At 29.8% G+C, this 25,185-nt stretch overlaps 3 protein-coding genes across 6 annotated transcripts; 1 reads left to right on the top strand and 2 right to left on the bottom strand.

Moving 5' to 3' along the window:
- Nucleotides 1-1,345: 1,345 nt before the first annotated feature.
- LOC106777354 (axial regulator YABBY 4) lies at nt 1,346-4,097 on the top strand. 3 transcript variants are annotated; one of them, XM_014664934.2, is made up of 7 exons: nt 1,349-2,084; nt 2,202-2,336; nt 2,489-2,612; nt 2,738-2,786; nt 2,869-2,944; nt 3,058-3,165; nt 3,757-4,097. In XM_014664934.2, the coding sequence occupies exons 1-7, from the start codon at nt 2,004-2,006 to the stop codon at nt 3,835-3,837; spliced, it is 654 nt and encodes a 217-aa protein (XP_014520420.1). In that variant the 5' UTR covers nt 1,349-2,003; the 3' UTR covers nt 3,838-4,097. The 3 variants fall into 3 exon arrangements, with proteins under 3 accessions (XP_014520419.1, XP_014520420.1, XP_014520418.1); XM_014664933.2 differs by having other exon boundaries at nt 1,346-2,336; nt 2,869-2,949; XM_014664932.2 differs by having other exon boundaries at nt 1,350-2,336.
- Nucleotides 4,098-5,342: 1,245 nt separating this feature from the next.
- On the bottom strand, nt 5,343-7,266 carry LOC106777329 (DNA-directed RNA polymerase subunit 10-like protein). The gene is made up of 4 exons (XM_014664904.2): nt 7,107-7,266; nt 6,933-6,991; nt 5,765-5,859; nt 5,343-5,678 (listed from the first exon to the last, which is right to left on the bottom strand). Exons 1-4 carry the CDS (start codon nt 7,140-7,142, stop codon nt 5,653-5,655), a joined length of 216 nt encoding a protein of 71 aa, XP_014520390.1. The 5' UTR covers nt 7,143-7,266; the 3' UTR covers nt 5,343-5,652.
- Nucleotides 7,267-13,026: 5,760 nt separating this feature from the next.
- Nucleotides 13,027-24,305, bottom strand: LOC106777832 (phosphatidylinositol 3-kinase, root isoform). Of its 2 annotated transcripts, none has more exons than XM_014665623.2 (18): nt 24,061-24,305; nt 23,821-23,917; nt 23,253-23,349; nt 22,891-23,043; nt 22,581-22,787; nt 21,935-22,113; nt 20,681-20,828; nt 20,040-20,135; nt 19,330-19,465; nt 19,121-19,242; nt 18,105-18,299; nt 17,736-17,906; nt 17,437-17,574; nt 15,105-15,259; nt 14,223-14,366; nt 13,978-14,125; nt 13,719-13,899; nt 13,027-13,360 (listed from the first exon to the last, which is right to left on the bottom strand). In XM_014665623.2, the coding sequence occupies exons 1-17, from the start codon at nt 24,170-24,172 to the stop codon at nt 13,762-13,764; spliced, it is 2,436 nt and encodes an 811-aa protein (XP_014521109.1). In that variant the 5' UTR covers nt 24,173-24,305; the 3' UTR covers nt 13,027-13,360; nt 13,719-13,761. The 2 variants fall into 2 exon arrangements, with proteins under 2 accessions (XP_014521109.1, XP_014521110.1); XM_014665624.2 differs by having other exon boundaries at nt 18,105-18,296.
- Nucleotides 24,306-25,185: the final 880 nt, after the last annotated feature.

Raw genomic sequence — 25,185 nt, 5'->3', positions numbered from 1 at the left:
TTATGCTTTTTCTTATGAAATGAAATGTTTTTGTTGGCAAAATAATATTAATATTGCTTTTTCATGAGATTTATACTCAGATCATTTCATTCTTTGGATTCTTTCTGTTTACATGAAAGAGGTTTACCAAACTCATTTTGGTGAGTTACTAATGAGCTTTAGAGTAGAGTAAGATCATACAAACAGGGCCATCTTTCAGGGTTGAGACAATCTTCAAAGCAGAAAAGGGCAAAATATAAACTATAGACAGTGCCTAAAAAATGAGAGTATAATTGCAAGGAGACAAAAACATCTTCACAGGTTATAAAAATGACTTAAAAATAATGCAGATATTGGAGAAGTATATCTTCATTCTTCGGTACTTGATTCCTACCTACCAAACAGCTTCCGTTCATTTTGTATGTAGGACATGGCTATTGATCACAACATGTAAAAGATTTTCAAACAATTGGTTGTTAGTGGAAAGAAATAGCCATTATCACCCCATATTCTAAGACTAGGCCTATAGGAATAGGATTACCAAAGTTAGTTGTCTGCAATAACATTGTAAGGCCAATTTTCATATTAAAATTTAAAACTTCCACACGTTATTTCATTGACGTTCATGGAACAAATTCTAATCCACTTTGAGACATGTTGAACCAATTCTTTGTCAATCTCATATTTACCAAAATCTCTTTGTCAATATCTTGATACTAGTTTTCCAACTTGCACTTTCAAAGCGCGTTGATATTTTGAGAAGCATAGTATATGTGTAAAGGTTATTAAAAATAGTTACTGGAAATTTCTACCAACATTGTCTTTTATGACAATTGCAATCATATTATTGTTAAGAATTGAATTTGAAGTCTAATTCAACCTTATAAACAGCAAGGTAAAATTTGCACCCATTTATTATGAAATTGTCTTATTTCTGGTTGACGTGGGATCTCCAACATATTCCTTCAAGCCAAACCATATATATCTTGAGTATGAGACTAGACATTAATAGGTGATCCAATAGTAAATGATATGATAGGCTCTACAAACAACAAATCCCACTAAAATAAACTGTAACTCATAACTCTGATACTATGATAAAAAGTGAACTTTAAGACTACTTATATACTATGAAATTGGTCTGTAATTTATTACCACATGAAGAACATAGTGGAATTGCATCGGCCATCACAAAATAAAACCTTGTGTGTACTAGTTTTCATTTTTGTTGAATGAGTATTGACTCTTGGTTCTGGGAAACTAAGACCAACTCATGTGCAGTCACATGGAAGGGAGTTAAAGAAAGAGCAGGAAAAGTTTGAATGAAATGAATGTGGTTAATGCAGAATCTTGGCTCAAAGTGAAACAAAAATAGATGGGAAAGACACATGTCAAGAGAGCACAGAAAGAGGGGAGGATCCTTTTTCATTGGTCTATTTCTTTTGCTGTCATTCAGGAAAGACAAATCCTAAGATGACTCATTACCTTCTCTACGTGTCTTTGTGGAAACTTCCTCTCCCTTCCACAACGGAAGTTTTTTCTGCACTTTCATTTTCATCTAGGACAGAGAGAGGGCTTGGAGAGGTAGGAGTGTCAATAAAAGAGAAAACAACACATGAAACAAACAAGTTACATTAGTCATTCTGCAAAGTTCCATAGAACTTTGGGCCACTGCAACCCTATGTAGAAGTTTGTCAGTGAGAAATAATGTTCATGCAAACAGGAAAAAATTATCACAAACCCTCTTCTGAAGGGTGTGGCTGTAATTTGACACCCTACACAAGGCTTCAAAATATTAAACTCTCCACATCCTTAACGTCAATGTTGGAGTGCTTTCCGGCAATGAAAACCACCTTAAGTACCCCATTCCACAAATCATTAAAGTAAGATGATGATTGATTTATGAGTGTCCATCTTCAACTATAAATGCTTCCTTGTCCCAAAAGAGCTACACCTTCATCTCTCTATATCTTCTTTCTCTTCCTCTCTGATATACACTCACAAATTCAGACACATAGACACCAATGTCAACACTGAACCATCTTTTTGATCTTCCTGAACAGATATGTTACGTACAATGTGGATTCTGCACCACTATATTAATGGTAATGGACTCTTTTGTCACTTCAACTGCACCTCTCAAGTTCATCATCTGCCTCTATTTTCTAACTTCACTTGTTGAGTTCATTTCTCTTTTTCTTTTCAATTCAACTGAGATGCAGGTAAGTGTCCCATGCAGCAGTTTGTCAATGGTGGTGACAGTAAGATGTGGGCACTGCACAAGCCTCCTTTCTGTTAACATGATGAAAGCTTCTTTTGTCCCTTTCCACCTTTTAGCATCTCTTAGTCATCTTGAGGTGATAGGTTACCTTTCCAATTCTATGTTTGTTTCCTTTGTGTGTTGCTGTAATGAATCCAATGACCCACATACTCATCTTTAATTATTTCCATCATTTATTGGATTTTCTTTTCTGAAAAACCTTTTGTGACTGTCTTCACTCTTCTCCAGCCAAAAGAAAGTAGTCCAGAACAAGATGCTAACAGGACTTTGAACAGCCACAGTGCATCCCTGATGACCTATTCTGATTGTGAGGAAGAGGATCTCATTCCAATGAGTAATATTGTGAATAAACGTACGTAAGATAGTTACTCCAATAGTAAGATGAGTTATTGAGTTTAAAGCAAGGTTTTTTGCACTCATATTTCACTGAAAATTGTTTTTTTTTTTTTTTCTTATTCATGGATTGTATGTATGCAGCTCCGGAGAAGAGACAGCGAACGCCATCAGCTTATAACTGCTTCATCAAGTAATGATTCAATGAACAAAGTTGTATAGCAGTGATCATAGTTCAAACTTTGAATTCTAATGAGAGTACTAGTTTAATGCAGAGAAGAGATTAAAAGGCTAAAGGCTGAGAACCCTGACATGGCTCACAAAGAAGCATTTAGTACTGCTGCAAAAAATGTAAGGTCTAATTTCTTAAGCTGCTTTTTAGTTAAACTCGTTTGCAAATTTGGTAGTCTTATAAAGTCGGTGTTTTTGTTAAGATTTATCTTGAAAACATTTGTCATTTTCAGTGGGCCAATTTTCCCCCAACTCAGTGCAAAGGAGATGATCAAGAGAGCTGTAGCCAGACAGATCAACTTGTGGATCTTGACTCCCAAGTGGACCCTCCTGATGCTGAGGTAAAAGCATAACCGTTTTGAAAAACTCACCAATTTCTCCAATGAAAACAAATGCTTCTCTCATATCTGAAACAGATTGCTTTAGCTGATTAAAAGTAGTTATTAGGAAGAGATTCTTTGGTAGGACACTGCATCTATCTTTAGAAATTTCATGTCCCTTTCTTTCATATCACAGGAACAGTAGAAGTAGGCTCCATTCATTCAATACCAAAGACTTATCCTCATGGTGGTTGCCAATTTGTTTGACACTGATACATTGAACCGTTTATTAGAATTTTTTGTAGATTCTCTATAAATTATGATCAGTATAACATGTTGATTAACATGGTATTCTAAAAGTATGCAGAATGCATTAAAACTTTAGCTAAATGGAGTTATTCTAAATGGCAATAACACTGAAGTAAATAAGACAACACAGTAACTTTAACACAAAATTACAATGGAGTCATTATTGTAATGTGATGTCTGTAGCTAGTAAATTGCTGACACTGTCCTTGATATGTGTTACTTTTGTAGAGTAATGCAGATGCAGTTCACTCCACATGAATCTTTAAGCTTACTTAATACTTCACCATTCTGTGAAACTTTCAGGTGAATGAAGAAGATGATCAAGGTTTCCGTGGAAGAAAGGTCCAAAGGAACTCCATCTTTGAAAGGACACCATTTGAGTGAAGAGAAAGTTGAGTTTTTATGACGTGACAAGAGAGTTGTTTTGTGTCTTAACATTAAGGTTGCCTCTAAATCATTTTCCAAATGAAGAAAAGATGCTCTTTCTTGGTAATGAGAATGAATTAAGTAGGATTAAGAGCTCACAATTTGAAACTTTGACAAGTGCTTAAATTGATAGTTTTATCTGACAGCAGCATGCTGGTTCCATTAATTAGTCTTCTTGACCACAAATGTGTTTTTGTTTTTTGCTCAGGTAAGTGTTGTTTCAGAAGACCATTAACACTTTTTTTTTAAATTATTAATTTTACTAAAAAGACTTTGTTTAAATGCATAGCTGTTTATAATTTTTTTAATGAATACAATTTCTTCTTATAAAATTCATATTCAAATCAAATTATGCAAAAAATAAATTATGAACTTGACAGTTATAATAAAAATAAAAAAAATACAAATTGTATTCAAGACTTTTTTAATTCCAAAGTCGTGTTAAACACAACTTTTATTTTTTTAAATATTTACCAGTTTTAGTAAGTATATTTAGAAAAATCACACCATTCAGATGTAAAAGCCTCCCTTGTGCTACAACAATGACAAATGGATTCTTAAAAAATCATTATTCTGACTAGAAACAAATGCTTAACCAAACAATAATAGTTTATCTATTATAAACTAGATAAAAATCCCCACATTATACGTGTTGCAAATTTCTAACTTTAATTAGATTTAAATATAATTTTGATTTCCAACAACTTAAAAAAATATTTTCTCCACTAATTTTTTTAATCTTGTTTCATTTTTTTAGTCTAGAAAAATTATCTAAATTACTTCACCGCATAAATGTTACCTCAAGTGCTTACATGACAGCAACAAAATAAAAAAATACATCAATTTCTATTAAGAAAATAATAAAAAAAATAAAATTCAATAATAATAAGGAAATCGAAAACTATTTCATGTCATTTAATTGTTGATAAAAAATATTAATTATAACAAACTAACATGAATAAGGAAAACACGAAACTTTATAATTAATATAGTTAAATATAAAATCTCATTCAATTTTTGTTTTAATAATATGCATCAGTTCAAAATTTCAAGTAAATTTTTGTAGATCCAACATAATTTTTTTATAATAAAGAATTTAAAATATAATACTCTCTTTTTTTTATCATTACTGAGATATTGAAAATTCTTGTAGAAAAACTCATTCTCTATAATGAAAATCATATCTCTAGTGAAAAATCTTGTACATAATAGATTTTATGCTTAAAATCTGTTGAAAATCAACAATATAGACGGTCTAACAAATTAGAAACTATCAATTTAAACATAATTGGTCTTCGTGCTTGTGTTGATTAGAGCCATTCTCATACTGTGTTATCATTTGGGTTGAAATTTTCAAGGTCAGTTTTTACATAAACTCATCCCCAATTAATACTATACGCATTATATATATGCAGAGTAAATCATATGTAGCAATATTCATAAACATAAATTTAGGACAAGCATTGGAATCCATTTGGACATTCTTCAATGATCAGATTTTTTTTTTTTTTAAAAAAGTAAGTCTTCTAAAGTTTGGTCAGTCATATCATTGTATGAACTATTAACATCAAAATACAGTTTTTCCTTACAATGACTAAAAGCAAGTGCTTAACATAAGTAGCACCCTATCATAGAACATATAACCCTGAACAAGAACACAACCATGACTGGTTTGTAGCAAAAGAATTCAAAAAAGGAAAAAAATTGATACATGGCCAGAGAGAATGGAGTGCAACTGAAACATCTTGTTCATCCGTTATTCCTCAAGTCTTCTTAACTGGGATCAGACTTGTCCAGAGCTACAAACAAATGTATGATCAATACAAACTGAATGATATAAGGAAATTAAAACACCAAAAAGATTAATCGAGGGAACAGGAATTACAGTTGTAATTTAGTAACTTCTCAATGAGATCAACATGGGTCATAAGCATGCGCCTACAACAATATCGAACCAGTCCCAAAGCATCCAGTGCATCTCTGCAATACATATACATCACTATTGTGGAGACACGATGGAACCCTATATACCTCAAAGGATGTAGTTCAGTAAGAGAAATATTATAAAATACAGTAATACTTTTTTATAAGTTATGCCAAATGCAAATACATTTTTAATGTATGACCTTTTCTTATCTTGAAAATAGGGCAATCAGAGCTGGGTCTACATCTGTGCTTATCACTTAAATTTCTTAACAGTTTCTTTTATTTTTGAGATGTGTACCAAGACTCCATTTTTTGTGTGTATCTCTCTCATCATTGTGACATCTAATAAATGAAGTAAGGGAGAGAGATAGATACACTAAAATATTGTTGTACATACAAATAACATTTCTCTAAATTTTTTGGGGGGAAGGGGTACGAGAAGATGGAACATGAGCTATCAGCTCATTAAGAAGTCTCAACAAGTTTATTTGCAGCTAAGCCAGACATGTTACATGAATATAAATGCATGTTGAACTGGAAAAAAGATAGAAAAGAAAATGAAAGGAGTATCAATTCTGCCCTTTAAATACCCAGCAATTATAGCTACGGCAACAGAATCAGAACCTACATATACAAAACATGTATTTACCCTCCAAGCCTACAATTTATTTGCATAAACACAAGGTGAAAAAGACATTTTTTGCACAGCACCAAGCTCCTCTACAATATTTACAACTCAAAGTGAAAATTTAAGGTACAATACCAACAATACAGATTATTTATGTTCATAGTTCTTACCTACGACCTGGACCCAGAGACGAATCATGCTTCTTTATAAAAAATCTTACCCAAATATTCCAGCCACAATGAAATTCAAAATACAAGATAGAAAACATACACATACACAAACACAGATTCCGAGAAACTAACAAGTTGAACAACAACTTCACAAGTAGCACAAGGTCTTAGCACACCTCTATCCCTCCAACAGATACCAGATACAGAACAAATTTCAAATAAGTATAATCCTTACAAATAAAAAGGCTGTTCATGTAGATAAAACCAAATAATCATATAAGTAAACACATAAAAATTTGATAAAAAATGAGAGCAATTAGGGTACTGACCCTTCACTGTAATCTGCCTGCAAAAGGTCCAAATAGGTGTCCCATTTGTTTCCAATGACCTAAATAGGAGAAAACGGTACAAATTGAGCATTAATAAACAAAAACCCTAAACCCTAAAGTCAATGTCAAGACATTTTGATTATAAAAAATCGAGCTTTTGGGATGAAAAGAGACCTTTCCGCAGGTGAAACAACGAACGGGGATAATCATCTTCCTTCTTCTGTGAGTGCCTTCTCTGCTATGTGCTCAAACAAAAATCAGTCTTAAACCCTTCTGACCATGTTTATACTGATTTTTAAGGTTTGCAAGAAAAAAGATATAATAATAAAGAAAAATAAATGCTTTTAGGGGAAATTTTCACTTTAAATAAAATTCAATTTATTTTTGCACGGAATTTTGTTTTCTTTCAATAGTCTAAGGAATAGTATTTCACTATATATAATGTCAAATGGTAAATCCTAAAAAATTAAAAGGATTTTATAAGATTTAATTAAGTGCTTATTTAACTAAAACTCATTGCATGAGTTTATACTTATTTTTATGAATTTCCACTCACAATTAAACTTATTAAAATAAATTAAAAAGAAACACATAGAAGTGATCACTTTTGTTTTACGAAAAATATAGAAGTCATAAGCTATTTTTACAAGTTTAACCAAATATATAATCGAATGCTTATATAATGATAAGATAAATTTAAATAAAGCAAAAATAAAGAAAAAAAGTGATTTAATAATTTGTTAAATAATTAGTAGTTAAACATAATGTTTTTGTCTGTGCTACATTCCCTCGTGTTCTTTAAAATAGTTATTTTGACAAACATACATCATTGTTATAAATTTAGAATATCTAATCTAAAAATTATGGATAGCGTTTATGTTAGAATAGCAATGCCTCGACTTTTTTAGAATAAGTCCGTGATTCGAAACACTTTACACTATTTTGGGAAACCAAAGACTCGATCGTATGGATATATAAAATACAGGATTTTCAATCCTAGCAGAAAAAGGGAGAACGGGTATTCAATTTCAAGTGAATAAACAAAATTACATACTATATATCATAGATACATATAGAATTTTAAAAAAAGTCATATTCAATGAAAGTCGTCGATTGGATATTAATAACTTCAAAGTAGTTCTATATATAATTTTTTTTTCTCTCTTCTCGGTAAATCTTTTGCTCTATTCGGTTTAATGTAGTCTTCATTCACTACGTAATCGTTGAGATGATATCTATGACACTTAAATCAAAAAGGGTTTAGTCACTCCAGAATTAAATGCAACAATTATTCAATTTAGTATAGCCTTTATTCGTTTCACAATGGTTCTGATGGTACCTGTAAAATGTATTCTAATACTTAAGTCAAAAATGGTTTGATTATTTCAATATTAGATGCAACAATCAATGATCATAACTACTTCACATTTTTCACCTGTAAATCCTCTTCTCCATTTGTTTAATGGAGTCTTCGCTTGGTTCACAACTACCTGGATGGTACCTACAAAAAGTACTATGATGCTTATGTCACAAAGGGTTTGGTCACTCTGATATTAAAGACAACAATCAATAATCATAGATTAGATTATTTTATAAGACAATGTGACTTTGTTTGTTTCACCACCCATTTTGCTATATCAGTTTAATAACTTTATGTTAGAATTAACCAACTAATATACATTGAACTTGACTCACATTATACAAATAAAAATTTGATAACTATTAATAAAACTCTTATAGAACATGTCTTATGGAATTGGTGATTAATTTTGAATTACAAATTCTAAAAATATGTGATATTTATGTTTTCATTATAAAAAGACCCTTTTAAAACACTATGTTATGGATTATCTATTTTAGAAGAGTACTATGATTGTTTTTATTGTAATATGTAGTATCTTGATTTATAGACCTGTAATGAGCAAGGAATTTGGGAGTAATTTATCATATAAAATGAGTATTTTTTTTTTTGTAGAGATAATGATGGAGGTGAACATTATGTAAATTATGCTTCAGTTAAGGATTGAAAAAATAAAAGGAGATTGAATTAATATCTTTCCTATGGATATGATAAAACATTTTGTTTTCATACTTTTAAAAAAATCATATAACTATGTTGAAATGTATCTTTGAAAATTTGTGTTACGCATAATGGCTTACTAGAATGAGTTAGAGGGATCTTCCCTAAGTTTAATTTTGTCATTACCATATCAAATTGAATACAACAATTATTTAATAAGGAAACAAGAAAAGTGTGTGGTTAAATTATAAAGAAATTATAGTTATAAGCTATATAAAAAAAATATGGATAAATGTAAGTGAAATTATATGATTATCCCTTTAAGCTATAAGGAAAAACAGTGAATAATGGATTGTAATTTGTAAAGTGATAATCAAGAATTATTTATATATATATATATATATATATATATATATATATATATTTATTTATTTATTGGAGTTTGCTAATTTACGTAAAATAATTTTTCAGTTGGTACATCTTAGTAAAGTGTATCAAAATTTAGGTTACAAAAGTATCCCTATTTAAAAAAACATACTTTAAATATGAGGATACTTTAATAATTTTAAAATTTAATTTAAATAAAAAAAAAGTAGTTATTCATTAATTTTTTTAAAATAAAAAATAAAAAGAAAGGTAGTTATTTTTCGTTACTTAAGGAATATTTTTAATTATAATATTTTTAAATAGATATAATTTTTATAGTTATGTTGTTTTTTAAAAATGGATGGATCACAACCATAGACAATCTATTTTCCATAACTTAAAGGTATCTTTTGTAATTTTTATTTCCATGAACCCACATGAGTTTATAGAACCTGTATGAGTTTATAAAACCTGTTGGGTTAAAAAAACAACTACCTTTTATTTTATTTTTTATTTTAAAAAACAACTACTTTTAAAAAATATATATAATAAAAGCTAATAACTTCTCTGGTGGACCAATCAGGATCTTTTCATAATTACCTTTTATTTTTTAATTTTAAATTAAATTTTAAAATTATTAAAATATCCTTAGATTTAAAGTTGGTTTTCTTTTTTAAGAAAAATTTTATAACCTAAAACTTAGTACACTTTGCTAAAATATAAATTAGCAAACCCCATATTTATTTATTTATTTATTTACAACTAAGAACAATTTAGAGTAGCTTTCCAAATAATCTAATTTGTAATAGGAGTATCCAATACTTTGAGGGTTTTTTCTATCCTTATCCGAAAAGACATCTTTGAAATACATTTTGGTGACTTTTTTTTTTTCTGACGTAGTATAGTTCTTTTTTATTTATTTATGAGGATAATATAATGTAAATAATATCTATGGTTTTACGAAAAATCGAATTCTAAATTCTTTTTAATAATTTTGTAAAGATATAAGTTAGAATTCCATTATAGAAAAATTTTATTTTTTTAGTGATTTTATAAAAATATATATTGAAAATTAGTACTGATTTTCGAAAACAGTTGGTTGTAGTAAGTAATGTTAACGGATTTTCAAATCTATTAAACATGTTTTTTAAATTTTGTTTTTAATTTAAATTTAATAAATAATTTATTATTTTTAAATTTTAATTAAATTTTTTTAAATTTTAACAAACTCTTTAAATTACTTTTATTATAAAATTTAAAAAAATATTTAGTTTCTTTTAATATGTGTTATTATTTTAATAATTATTATTACAATAATAATAATAATAATAATAATAATAATGTAAAAAATAATTTAACATATTAAATGATATTAAAATATTAAAATAAACTAATTACTTATTAATTTTGAATTAAAAAAATAAAGTTTAGAAAAATATGTTAAACTGTTTTCGGAAACTGTTATCATACTTTCTTAATTTTTTTTATTTAAAATTAATAAATAATTTATTTATTTTAACATTTTAATATAATTTAATATATTAAATCAGGTTTCGTAGTATTATTAATATTATTACTATTGTAATTGGCATAACAATTATTAAAATAATAACATATATTAAATTATATTAAAATAATCTAAATATTTTTTAAAATTTTACGATTAAAGTAATTTAGAAAATTTTATAAATCTGAAAAAAAATATTAAAATATTAAAATAAATTCTAAAATTTATTAAAATTTAAATTAAAAAGAAATAGAAAAATATGTTAAACGTTTTTTAAAACCGTTAACATAAGCTAACGGATCTGTCATATTTTTTTAAGTTTTTTTATTTAATTTAAAATTAGAAATAATTAATTTATTTTAATATTTTAATATATTAAATATATTGAATCAGATTTTATATTACTATAATAATAATAATAATAATTATTATTATTATTATATTTGTCTAATAATTATTAAAGTATAAAATATATCAAATTATATTAAAATAATCTAAATATTATCTAAATATAATTTAAATATATTAATATGTTAGAATATATTAAATTAGATATTATATTTCTATTATTTTTTTTATTTTTACTATTATTTTAGTATTATTATTTTAATAATAATAATTAAAATAATAACATATATTAAAATAAGCTAAATATTTTTTAAATTTTATAATAAAAATAATTTTAATTTTTTTTTTAAATTTTAAAAAATCATATTAGAATATTAAAATAAATTAATTATTTATAAAAAAATTAATTAAAATATAAAATTTTAAAAAATATGTTAAAAGCATTTGGAAATCCCTTAACATAGATTTCAATGATTTCTTGAAAATCATCCAAGCCTTCAATGGTTTTTTAAAATTATTTAGGGTTTAAAAAATTTTCAAAAATCATTAAAGATTTTCAACATATATTTTTACAAAAATCACTTAAAATTGAAGATCGGATATATCTTTCCATAAAAATGATTAAAATAAGAAATCAAAATTTAGTTTTTTGAAAATCAAATTCTAAGCTCTTATAAAACCGTATTATCTAAATTGTGCTATCCTCATAAATAAACAAAAAAAATCACATTTTGGTTGTCTATTCGAAAATTCGTTTGGATTCAAAAGGTTTGTAAAGTTGTAAATACTGAAAAGATTATGCGTAAGATTATCTAACCCTTCATCAAGTCTTATGTTAGTGCTTCAAAGGCAAAAGTATACAAGTGTATGGTCAAAGATATATCCATGAAGCAAAGGCTTTTACAAACTCTAATTTTACAACGTCAGAAAACATTGAGAACGATCCTTTTTTCAATCTTTAAATAGGACATACATATATACTCTTAAATTTCATAAGTTAAAGTTTATGATTCATCAAAGAGTACAAAATGGTCATTTACTAGATAAAATTGCGCTTTTTAACATATATTTGCAATTTTTATAATTTACCTCTTTTTAATTGAAAATTAACTTTTGTAGAAATTTTTCAAACATAATCAACTTTCATCATTAAGATGGATTCCAATTTAAAACAAAATAGATAAATCAAAATTCAAACCTAACTGATTAGGAACAAATTGATTCAGTTTAGATTAATTGAATTCAATAAGAAAACGCGTGTATTCACTTCTTTTTATAATAATAAAAATATTTTTAATTTATTTCGTAAGTCATTTTTTTATTATAAATAGTTATTTTCTTTTAAGAAAATAATTAAGTTAAAAAAAGAAAACAATTATATTTTAAAAAACAAATCACTTAAAAGAAAAATTAATTATTTTAATTTTAAAAATAATTATTTATTAAAAGATCAAATTGGAAAACCAAAATATGAAGACAAAAAACGGTAAATTTTCTTTGTATGATAGTATACAATAATATTTATGTACAAAATTTGTTTTATAAAAAAGAAAAAATTATAAATTTAATAAAAAATTCAAACATAGTTCTGTCACTGAAAGATTAAAAAGCTTTCTTTTATTTAATTGACTTAAATAAACTAAATCATATAAATTTTTTTATAACTGTACAATGCAACTTCACATATAATAATTCATAATAAGTAAAATATATCATTGGTTTATTATGGTTAATTGGATTTGTATATGATAAATACATATTCGAACCAAAGATCATTGGATTTAATTGGTTTGGTTCTGAGGATCGGATTGGTTAGATCGATCTAAACTACTGAACACCCTAACCAGCAAACATCACAGTTAAAGTTATTTACATTACATATACATCAAACTGTAAACTAAGACTGGGTAAGAGGACTTCTTTACAAATGACAATTAATTTGACCTAAATTAACATTAGTTTGGTTTGACAAGCATTTTATAACTTAACGCTGCCGCTTTGATACAACAGTGACCAGAAGAATGAAAGAGAACTAATTTTATTTACATTGTTGCCAACAGTATCACTACCTTCGGAATAATTGGTTTAGAAATTACATGTATGTATACATCTGCAGTCAGGGCATTGTGGAATTCCAAACCATACATTATTTCAGCTGCTTAGAAGCCTTAAAGGTAGCATCAGGTTCTGGAAACAGGAAATACAATGTGAAAAAGAAACCTAAAGTAACTTGCAATCGAATTTGTCTAGCATGCATATGTTTTCAGTAGATGAGATCTTTCTGTTTGACAGAAACAACCTTGAAGAATTGAAAATTCTTAGGATTCACCAAATGCGGATGAAAATTGCATTGCAGCTACTATGATGTTCCAATCATGTACTGATAATCATGTCAGAGTTGCAATTTAAGAGCTATGGTAAGCTGCTTTGGCATGATTATGGTTTAAATTGAGATACATAAAAACAAGCAGTTGTATACTAATACCTAGGTTAGTTATAAAATTTGGGTTCTACCTGTCTTACTGAGAATAGTAATAAAAATTACCTGATTAATTACACAGTGAAATAACACCCAATAAATACTGGGGTTACCGCCAATATTGAGCCCAGCGATGGATAGTCTCAACCATCTGAGGGAATAATGCACTCACACTCTCATTGATAAGATCCTGGAAGAAATGTATACTAGCTTCGTCATCCAAGTCCAACCGAAACTTCTCCTGAAGCTGTACATCCATAATGTCATTGAATAAGAGCAAGTTAACATATTATTTACGTGATTATTAAAACATAAGGGGTCTCACCTTAAGAATCCCCTTTTCAGGATCAGAGGCTATGTCAGGAATATTGGAACCCGCCATTAAGTAAAATAGATTTAAAATTAGGTTACTGGATTTGCGAAGAATGTTGTATGCTTCACAACAATAGGACTTAAACCTTGTATAATATTGGCTGCATGGGAGACAAAGAAATTAATTACTATCTCAAAATTTAAGCTACAAATCACAACAACCTTGAATCTAAAGTGAATCATCAATGGGAACTGTACCTTTCAGCTCCACCCATAGCCTCAACCATTTCCTTGCAAAGCTTCATTGGTGGTGGAAATGGCTTAGGATCTCGCCCAAGAATAAAACCAAAATCAACATGGAAAAGACCTCCGTCATTTCTTAGGAGGAGATTGTCCAAATGCCTGCCCAAAAAATTAAAGTTCAGTCAAAATAGGGACAAAATATAAATTCAGTGATCAATGCAACAAACTTAAAATTTAGAATAATGTTTAAAGATAGACAAATGGCAGCAGCACTTGAGAGCCTGGTTCATTTATTTTCAACCTCTTTGCTCCATTTTAGACTCTATCTTCTTTAATTGATAGAATGAGTGTGGCCGGTGTTCAGATTGTCAAAAAACCAATTGAAAGAGAAAAATAAATAGAAAAGATTCTGAAAACGATTTATGGAGTGAGTTCATCTTATAAAGTTGATTACAATAAATAAAAATAATTATAGGATATTTTGTTCTTATATACCCCTCTATTTATTTATTATGTTTCTAACAAAGCCAAAACAACATATCTGGTGTAAGGGCAAATGACAAGGACCTCTCTTGTATATGTTAAAGTCCTAGAACCAAGAGAAGCAGATAATTTCATAATAACACGTTCAGCCTTTCCAAATCCTAGTTGTGAACTTTCTGATAGCTAATAGAACATGAAACACCCAAAAGAACAACTATCCTTGGTTCACATTCACACCCACCCAACTCTATCAACCAATTCCCCCATTTTATTGGAAGTGGCAACCACGGGGGATGTTGCATACGTGATCTCACCAGCACATCACAATAACAAAATTAGAAGTATTGAAACAACATATCAATGCTTAAATAGTTGGATGGAAAATGGTGTGTGATGAATAAAATTAGGGATCACCTATCTCCGATACCAAGTATATATGTGATAACAGAGTAGCCAGCACAGCTTTTTATAAAAGTTTCAAGGCAGGTGGCTGTGATTCCAAAAGGTCCATGGTCATCAGGATGAAATTTCTGCAAATAGCTTATGATGCTACGATGCTCCGATAAAATCTAGTCACAAAAAGATTATATATTAGTATAGCAAGTGCAAGATTGTGCATCCTAAAACAACCATGATCATTTATTGAATATCAAAAACTAAAGAGCTAAGCATATATGTAATTAATACATTTCAATATCCAATATCAATTAGTAATTAGCAACCTGACAGGTACTTGAATTCCTATTCCCAATGTGATCTTTTTTAGAACAGTATAAAATAAAATCTTTCACAGAAATATTACCAAGTAAACATATAAACTTATACATAAATCAAGTGTCCAGGTTAAAACACAGCTACAAAAATTCCAGGTACAAAGCAAGATTAGTAGCTATGGGATTCACTCAAACCTACATAATGGATTGATTACATGGAAACCTTTGCTCCAGTTGCCAAAATCAAGACAGTTAGGATGATATTATCCCTAGCGGCTAATTATGGTGGGAACTTGCAACAATTTGATGTTAAAAATGCCTTCCTTTATGGAGAAATTGAAGAAGAGATTTACATGGAATTGCCCCCTAGATATAAGGGAAAAACAGTTGCCAACACTGTTTGCAAGCTAAAAAAGGCTTTGTATGGACTGAAACAATCATTACGAGCATGGTTTGGGAGGTTTACTAAAGTTATGATAGGTCTAAGCTTTAAACAAAGTCAAGGAGACCACACTCTGTTCATTAAACACTCTAAGTCAACGGGAGTAAAAATTGAAGTACTTTTTGGGAATTAAAGTGGCTCATTCTAAAGAGGGAATATTCATATCTCAATAGAAATACATCATTGATTTGTTGAAAGAAACTAGTAAGACAGCATGCAAGCCTGCAAATACACCAATTGATCCTAGCATGAAATTGGGAAATGCAGAAGAAGATACTGCAGTTGACAAGGAAATGTATCAAAGGTTAGTTGGTAGACTGATTTATTTATCTCACACTAGACTTGATGTTGCATTCGTCATAAGTCTAGTTAGCCAATTCATGAATCAACCGAAGGAGGTTCACTTACAAGTTGCACTAAGAATTGTACACTATTTGAAAGGAACACCAAGCAGGGGAATTTTGTTTGAACGAAATGGGAATTTAAGTCTAGAAGTATATACAAATGCAAACTATGCAGGGTCAATTGTGGATAGGAGGTCAACTACGAGATATTGCACTTTCCTTGAAGGGAATCTTGTGACTTGCAAAAGTTAAAAACAAAATGTGGTAGCCAAATCCAGTGCTGAAACAGAATTCAGAGCAATGGCACAAGGGATATGTGAACTACTTTGGCTAAATATCATCTTGGCAAACTTAGGAATAAAATTGAATGAACCAATGAGACTCTATTGTGATAACAAATATGCTATTAGCATAACTCATAATCCAGTGCAGCATGATAGAACCAAACATATTGAGGTTGACAGACATTTTATCAAAGAAAAATTAGACACTGGTCTAATCTGCACTCCATATGTCTCTTCACAAGACAACCTTGTAGATATTCTAACAAAGGGGCTAAACAGCAACAACTTTGAGAGTATTGTTTCCAAGCTGGGAATGGAAAATACTTATTTATCAACTTGAGGGGAGTGTTAGAATCTGTTTTATTTCTGTCAGAATCATTGTTTTTTTATTAGTTATATTTTTTTCCTTATTTAACAGATTATAATTATTGTGAATAATGGGGATATCCCTGAATCATAGGGATTTGGTTGTCTAAGAGTTATTATTGCTTCCTAAAATAGCTTCCTAGCCTTGTATATATGGATTGTATTCTCAGCATAATAATAATATATGAGATTCTATCCTAAATTGTGAGATTCAATGTAGAGGCAGATATGAAAATAAAGACAAAACAAGATTCATAAAACTTAGACCAAAAGCATTAAATTAACAAGCCTTTTTCTTATAACTTGAATTTGAACATAACTGAACACTATAAAAATGACTTAAAAGATGAAATTGACATTCCACTTATACATTTTATTTTAGGCAAGTCACGAGTCTGTAAGATCTCCAACATCTCTGTTAGTAAAAAAAAAAAGGTAAATATGCTACAACTTACTACTAAGTGTTACGAAATTAACACTTAACGTATCAAACTTAAACCCTATATATTTTAATGCAAGAAATCTTCAGTTACAAAAAGAAGCAGTGACTACATGCTAATATAAGAAACAGCTTTTAAAATGTATAAATCACCATACCAGGGCCAACGAACGAGAAGGAATAAATTCCAACATGCCTTCATCTTGTCCGGTTGCTAGCACCTTGTATGGTGTTAGATGCAAGTCAAGATTTTCTAGCTTAAGCAATCGGTCCATTAGTGATACCATTTGAACAACCTACATAAAACCAACATTTATACAATTGAACTCGTGTTTTCTAAATATCTATCATGTGTGCTAATGAGCACAGGAAAAAACATGAATATTTAGTGCGTCAACACATACATTATTGCATTTGCATGCATAACAGGAGACAGAAAAAGGATAAGTAGGAATACCAACTGGTCCTGCCGAATATCATCTCCCTTTTTGAATATAATTTTACTAGTTCCACCATTTGTTGTTCTAAAAGTAAGGCGCAGAGGATGCAGTGCACTTTTAAATATTGATGACTCTGAAGGTACAATGCCAATGATGAGGACACCAGGTGCCAAAGGTGATCGTATTGGCTACAAGTGAAACATAGCAACAATAAACATACATCTTAACGACTTTAACAAATTCACTATATACAACTATTGGAAATAAAATAAATAGTGGAAATTAATAGTTTGTTCAACATTCATGATTAATTAATGTAAGAAAGTAAAAGATGAAAACAATAAACGATCATATAGTTTCATGTTATATTATCTATACCTACCTACCTCATCAAAATAGGTAAGTTCACTGAGAAGACCAGTAAGTAGTTGTCTAAGCTTTTCAATCTTCTTTTGTGTATTACCACGAACATTCCTTAGATCTCTAGTGACCGTACACAACTGAGCAGTCAATTCAGTCTGGCGTACCAAGCTCTGCCATTGTTTAAACCCATCTTCCTCCCCATTCACACCAGCTGCCTTCTAAGACAAATGAGAATAATTGTCATGTTTGAGAATGAATTGCTCCAAAATTAAGTCACACAAATGAAATTATGATGACATATTTAAGAAATCTACTTATTCAGAGTGAGACAAATTTCAAATGTAGTAAAATATGAAAATATTTTCAGATGTAGATATTAGAAAATGAGTTAAGTCTATCACAACCCAACAAAACCAACTTGTAAGACAAACCCACTCATACCAAGGACTTATCTCCAGTGTCCAACAATCTTCATTAGGATAAGCACACTATAATATCATAACAGAGAGAAAGTTTAGACTTAATTCAATCCTACATACTGACTTATTCATAGAGTGAGACAAATTTCAAATGTAGTTAAATATGAAAACACTTTCTGATGTAGGTATTAGAAAATGGGTTTAACCTAACACAACCCAACAAAACCAACTTGTAAGACACATCCACTCATACCAAGGACTTAATATCTCGAGCGTCCAACAAACTTCATTAAGATAAGCACACTATTATACCATAACAGAAAGAAAGTTTAGGCTTAATTCAATCCTACATACTGATACAGTGAGATTTCACCTACTTATGTACTATAATTTGACAATATCTCTAGTCCATGTGGGACTCCAATAATGAGTTCAGATGAAGAAAAAAGGATTAGATATTCCAAATTTGCAACAGTAAAGCAATGTGCAACATGTAATCTTTAAAAATAATATATTCCTAATATAGACAAGAGGAAAAATGATTCATCATTATAACAAGTGCAATACAAGCAAAACTTTGTAAAAGTAAATGGTACATATTAAGAAAATTGAGTTCAAACCTTCATCATATTCTCCTCCAGAATCTCATAAGTGCAGTAAAATCGTTTAGCATATGCAGGATCATAAAGTTCAACAGCCACATACCAGCGAAGAAAGCTTGCCAATTCAATATTGCACAATGCTGACAAAATTCAGGTTTCTTTCAGAAAATAATTGAATATAACTAGAATCAGCACCTGAAATAGCATTTAAATACTTAATCACCTACCACGTTGAACAAGGAAATGAGAAAGACGAGATTTGTCAGATCGCTCAAACCGAAGAGCCTGAACCAATTGAAGCAAGTAACACTGAAGCTCTTCATCATCAGCTCTTTCAAGAACACTAACTGCATAAGCACGGACCTGAAATGAAGCACTTGAGAAATGACCTCACTTGGTTGTACAAATTTGTGTGTTTTGAATGAAAATGAAGTTGCACTATTAAGTCATACATCTATAACTACAGTAAGGTAGGGAGTAGAATGCATGTTTGCTCCTACACTTGGTATTAGAATGATATGTTTATGGCATATTACACTAAGGTACAGAGAGATTGGGCTGATTTAATACATTCCTTTACTTTTTGTGATTCCAGTTTTCAGTTATGGAAGATATATTATTCTCCACCATCATCCCTAGTTATAATACTCTTCTCTGCTATCTGGTACATTTTCTTTTTCAAACGAATAATACCATGTGAGAAAACTAAAGGAAACTTTCTTGGTTCTTGCCACTATGTCTGTTGATACCGACAGTTAAGTATACTGATAGTTAAGTGTATCTCGTTATTAATGTGTTGAGGGCATTACATTCATTATTAATGCTCCGATTTTTCTCCGTACTAGTACAACATCAAACTGCAAACCTAATTAATATAAACACAAGATGTACAACCATATTGGCTACACTTTTCCTTATGATCACTCTTAAAAAGTACCTCTTCACTTTCAAAAACAGGAGACAAAAGTTCCAGTGCATCAGAAACATCAATCATTTCCCACTTGCCCATCAATTCTAAAGCTTGTTTTGCTTCCTGGATAAAAACAGCATCATCAAATGAAACATTATACCACTTATTTAGCAATAAGAATTCAAGGGGAAAAACGAAAAAAAAATATAGAGATAGGAAGATAAGTTACAGACAAATTCAAGAAAAAAAAGCAACGATGTCATTGTGTTACATCAAAAGGCACTTCAGCAAGGCCATTTGGATCTAGATCCTTACTAGAGTTTGACTTAGAATTTTTCTTGATTTATGTGGTATTTTACCCCACATTTGATAATTAGAGCAAATGGTCACACTAATACCCTTGCGAAAACAGAGTTTTGTAAAGGAAAAATGCACTGATCTTTCTAATTCATTAAAAAAACATAGCCAATACACTTTGTGTGAGGTATGATCAGACCTTCTACATGTGGAGAATGAGTGCAGAATGTACTATTAACTACTTGAGAAAACCTAATATATACCACTCCTACAAAATAACAAAGAACATTTATCATGATTTTTTTCTTTTTTTGATCAGCAATCATTTACCATTATATCTGTTACTAATTTCCATAATAGTAAAGGCTGACCTGAACATCACTCCATTCAACACAACGCAGGAACTTTGTAAGAGCCCTCTTTTCAGACATCAAAGAGAAGCGGAATTTCCACAAGAGCTGCCTCTCATCTCCACTCAAAGTCCTTGTTGGTGGATATTTTAGTATTCTCTGAATTGACCTTGACATAAAGGATCAAATAAAAAGGTTAAACAATGATCTATATGATAAAGATGATAAAGTACAATATTATAGAGGGAAGAAAACGCTATTCATAACAGAACCCATTAGAGAAATGAAAAAGGTTTGTCAGAAGCGGTACTACTAATACTTGACAAAAAAAAAATCCCAGAATTTACAACTAAGACAATTAGACAAATAAGAAGGGAATCCTAATAATTAAATTTTCAGTTATTGCACATAAATATGATCTACACCCCTTCAAAATGGAACAGCCACATAGTCCTGGAAAGAAATATATTATTTCAATTTTTTCACATAAATACATTTTAGTTTTCAATTGCAAATTTCGTAAGACAAATCTGACTATAATTGCTTCACTGAAATTAAATTATTAAATAAATGCCAATTAAATCTGAAATCACTTAGTTTAGAACCACCCACCACTAAAATGTGGTAATATAAGTATTATGGTCATTGATACTAACATTATTACACAGAAAAATGTCCATGTGTATTTGAACCATTGCATCAAATCTGCTATGAACATATCCTCTTTCTTTATCATAGTGTTTAGGTGGAAGGAAATGGAGGGAGCAAAATCCCTTCTAATCTAATTTTGGCTTTCCTCCAATATTGGCATCTATTTTAAACCTGCCAGTCCCTTGTAATGGTTTGAATTTCTTCTTTGTCCTTTGATACTTTTCATGGCAAATATTAGGACTACTCATTCATTCCTTTGTAAACTAATAGATGTTGCAATAATGTACTAATGTGAACTCTATATACGTTTCATTCTATTTTAATTGTGTATGTTTGATTGTGTTAGATGGATCATCAAGATTGCAAATTAACAGTTACTATGGTTTGACTTAACTATTATCTGTTGTTTATTATTATGTTAATAGGATGTCTTGTAAGAGAAAAATTAGTTATTGTACAAGCTCAGAGAGAGAGGAGGTGTGTGAAGAAATAATGAGTCTACCATATGTGTGTGTCTCACTGAACAAATTAACCCATTACAAATACTGAGAAGGTGAATCATTTCCAACATTAATCTGATTGATATAACAGGGAAAATATATTTCTATAAAATTTTAAACTTACTTCCTCTCATTTGAGCTTGGCTTCAGATCCCTGTCTATGACACCACGAGTCAAACTCCTAGCTAGTTTTAACTGTTTGTGCTCGGATGGATTTATCTTTCCAACTTCTTGATCCCAGACAATAACAATATCATTAGTTGAAGCTATAGGAGATGGCAACAGAAAATTTGAACCAGATTCCTACATTTTGTAACAAATAAGAGTTAATGCATGTGTAAGACAAGTATCAGCATTTGTAATTCTTGAAGAAGAAAAACAACTACATCAATAACTTCAGGGGTTCCTTGGTAAACTAATAACTTTACAACAGCATGCATGGTAGGATACCTCGATAAACTAGATGGCCTATGTATGCACTTATCCTACCCAAGACAAGGGGATCATAAATACAAAACCATTTTTGTGCAGGAGCATTTCAAATAAGGGAGGAAGGACTAGTGCACCATGTTAAAATTTTACCAAAAAAAAAACAAAAAGAGAATATATATATATATATATATATATATATATATATGTGTGTGTGTGTGTGTGTGTGTGTGTGTGTGTGTGTGTNTGTGTGTNTGTATATGTGTGTGTATATATATATATATATATATATATATATATATATATATATATATATATATTTNTTCTTTGACCAAGAATACCTGAAAAACAACTCGATGCTCAAAACTACAGAAGTCAACAACCAGGTAATGAGAACTTCCATTTTTCAAGCTTTCACGTTCCTTGATTTTCTCCATAGCTTTAAATGTGAGGCGGTCCAACCAGTCTACTCGTTGAATTTGACCTCGTTCATACTTGTTCACAAGTTTTTCCAGTCGTTCCAATTCTCCACGTTCATGCTTAGGGACCTAATGAGAACAAACAAAAGTATGTTTTGTAAGACTGAAAGATTTTAACAAATTAAACAAAAAAAAGAAAGTGAAACTTATGCTTGTTTAAAACATTCACTACCTTTCCAGGTGTAGTAGTAGGAGATGTCCCATCTGCCTCTTTTCCTGCCCAAAGCCTAAGTTTTTGCTTCCCTGTTTTGAGCTGCTTTTTGTTATTGAAGAGAAGAATTGTAGCTCCTCCTATCAATCCTTCACCATGTGAAAGATCCCAAACCTATTATTCATACAACAACGGTACCAAAATAATGAAGCTCACACTTCACAAATTGTAAAGAAAAATTTTGGTTTAACGGAAGCTGATAAATTCAGACATAACAAGAAGTTAGTTCTTGTGACAATTCACAGTTGGGAATAAAACAAGTTTTTTGTTCTCACTAATTGAAAGAAGCATAAGTAAGCTTTTAAGCTAAATTTGCAACTTACAGTGAAGGTGAGTTGTGACTGAGCAGTTAAGTCTCGATATTTAGTTGTTAACGTGATGAGCTCATTCCAACAAAATGGTGGTCCAGCGGACTCCAACCTTCACCAGATGATTTAAAAATATTAAAATTCTCAAATACCTTGAAATTTCAGTAATATTATCACTGTTAACACATTGATGATTGGGTAAAACATTCCAAAAATTGGTTAAAAGATCCCACCCAGTCGAATTCAAATGTTTCTTTTAACACAATACCTCACCTACCAAGCTAGAGGAAGGTGCAGATGAAAACAAAAAGAGTTATAGAAGAGGTAAATCAGCAAAAAACAAATCTCATCTGATAAAATGAATTCCTCCAGTACCTAGTAGCAAGGTTACGCGATCAAAACTTTTAGAAGAGTGCTGGGAACACACTCTATAACACTAGCTCGATAACACACTCTCTCCCTTTGATTAAAGTTTATTGAAAGTATCATCCTAGCATTCTTTAAACTTTGATACCAAAGTTGCTAACGTATGAAGTATATACTGGAACTAAAATAGCTTAATTAAAAAAAAAAAAAAAAAAACCTTGTTCTGGTGGGAAGGCCAAACGGCGCACCATCAATGAACAACGCACACTCCACATATATCTCCGACATTCTATTCTCTGCGGAGGCATTGTTTTCTGCAGTAAGCAAATAAGACGAAACTCTGAAGTGCACAAACATGGAGTTTAATTGATGAACATTGCACAAGGGATCAAACTGAGACTAGATAATTGGTGAATTGAATCATGACATGAAGACTTAGAAAAGAGTGGAAAGAAACCTGAATTGGGGAATTTGGAATTTGGGAAACTGCCTTCGAGACGCTCAATGCGGAAAGTGACGGGAAGATTGATGTCGCAGGACAAGAAGAAGCGAAACTCGTTACCGGTCATTGGAACTGCTTGTTTGTGCTGAACCAGCGTTGGGTGAATCACTTCCACGATAACAGAAACAGAGTCCAATGGGATCGGAATTTCTATTCTTCACCTTCATGCCAGAAACAAAGAGAGTCACCTTCTTTTGCATTATTTATATGTTCTCCTTTTCGGCCCATTATTTCATGATATTGCGTTTTGCACCCCTCATTTTTTAAATCCTTACCGTGTATTTAAATGATGGGTTTCAATTATTTTAATAAAATGGAAATGTATGATATTTGAATTAGTTGTATTTAGATTCTCTTTATTTTGTTAATATTTTGTTTAGATGGATCATTAATTAGTTTCAATTTTATTTTCTGGTAAAGCAGTTGAATTTATATTTTAAGATAAAATTTAATTTCAAAAATATATTTTTTAAAATTAAAATTTATAAAAAAAATATTTGTCAGATTTAAATATTCAAATAATGGTTAACAATTTAATCTTTTCAATATACATATGTGTATAATATGTATAAAGAGGAGTTGTTAGTTGTGGAATTTTAATTTTTTTTAATTTAAAAAGTTTTATTGTTTTAGTTGTTTGATTTACCTTCTTAAAATTTTTAAATTTTAATTTTCTATTCAAACAATTCATTTTACTTTAATTTTACTAAATAAATAAATTATTCTTTTAATTTGTATTATTCAAACACACTATTAAAATTTAAAAAAAAAAACATTATTGGAAAGTTTATGAATAAATCATATAGACTATATGCACTTAAGAAAAAGTTGATCTTTTTAAATGATAGAATAAATCATAGAAGTGTAAACTCAAAATAATATATAACTATTTTAGATTATTTATTATACAACACTTTCATAATAAAATGTTCGATTTTGAAATTATATTTTAAAAACCATTTTAAAAAATTCCTTTTGGAAATGCAAAAACTTAACATTTTATTTTGAAATGTTATTTTTAAAGATATAAAAACTAAAACCTTACAAGTTCAGTTTTCAAACTAATAATAACATGTGAGG

Source organism: Vigna radiata, chromosome 11 (assembly GCF_000741045.1).
Source record: "Vigna radiata var. radiata cultivar VC1973A chromosome 11, Vradiata_ver6, whole genome shotgun sequence".
NCBI lineage: Eukaryota > Viridiplantae > Streptophyta > Magnoliopsida > Fabales > Fabaceae > Vigna > Vigna radiata.
Note: the sequence above shows the minus strand (reverse complement) of the source record. Positions and strands in the feature narration are given on the sequence as shown.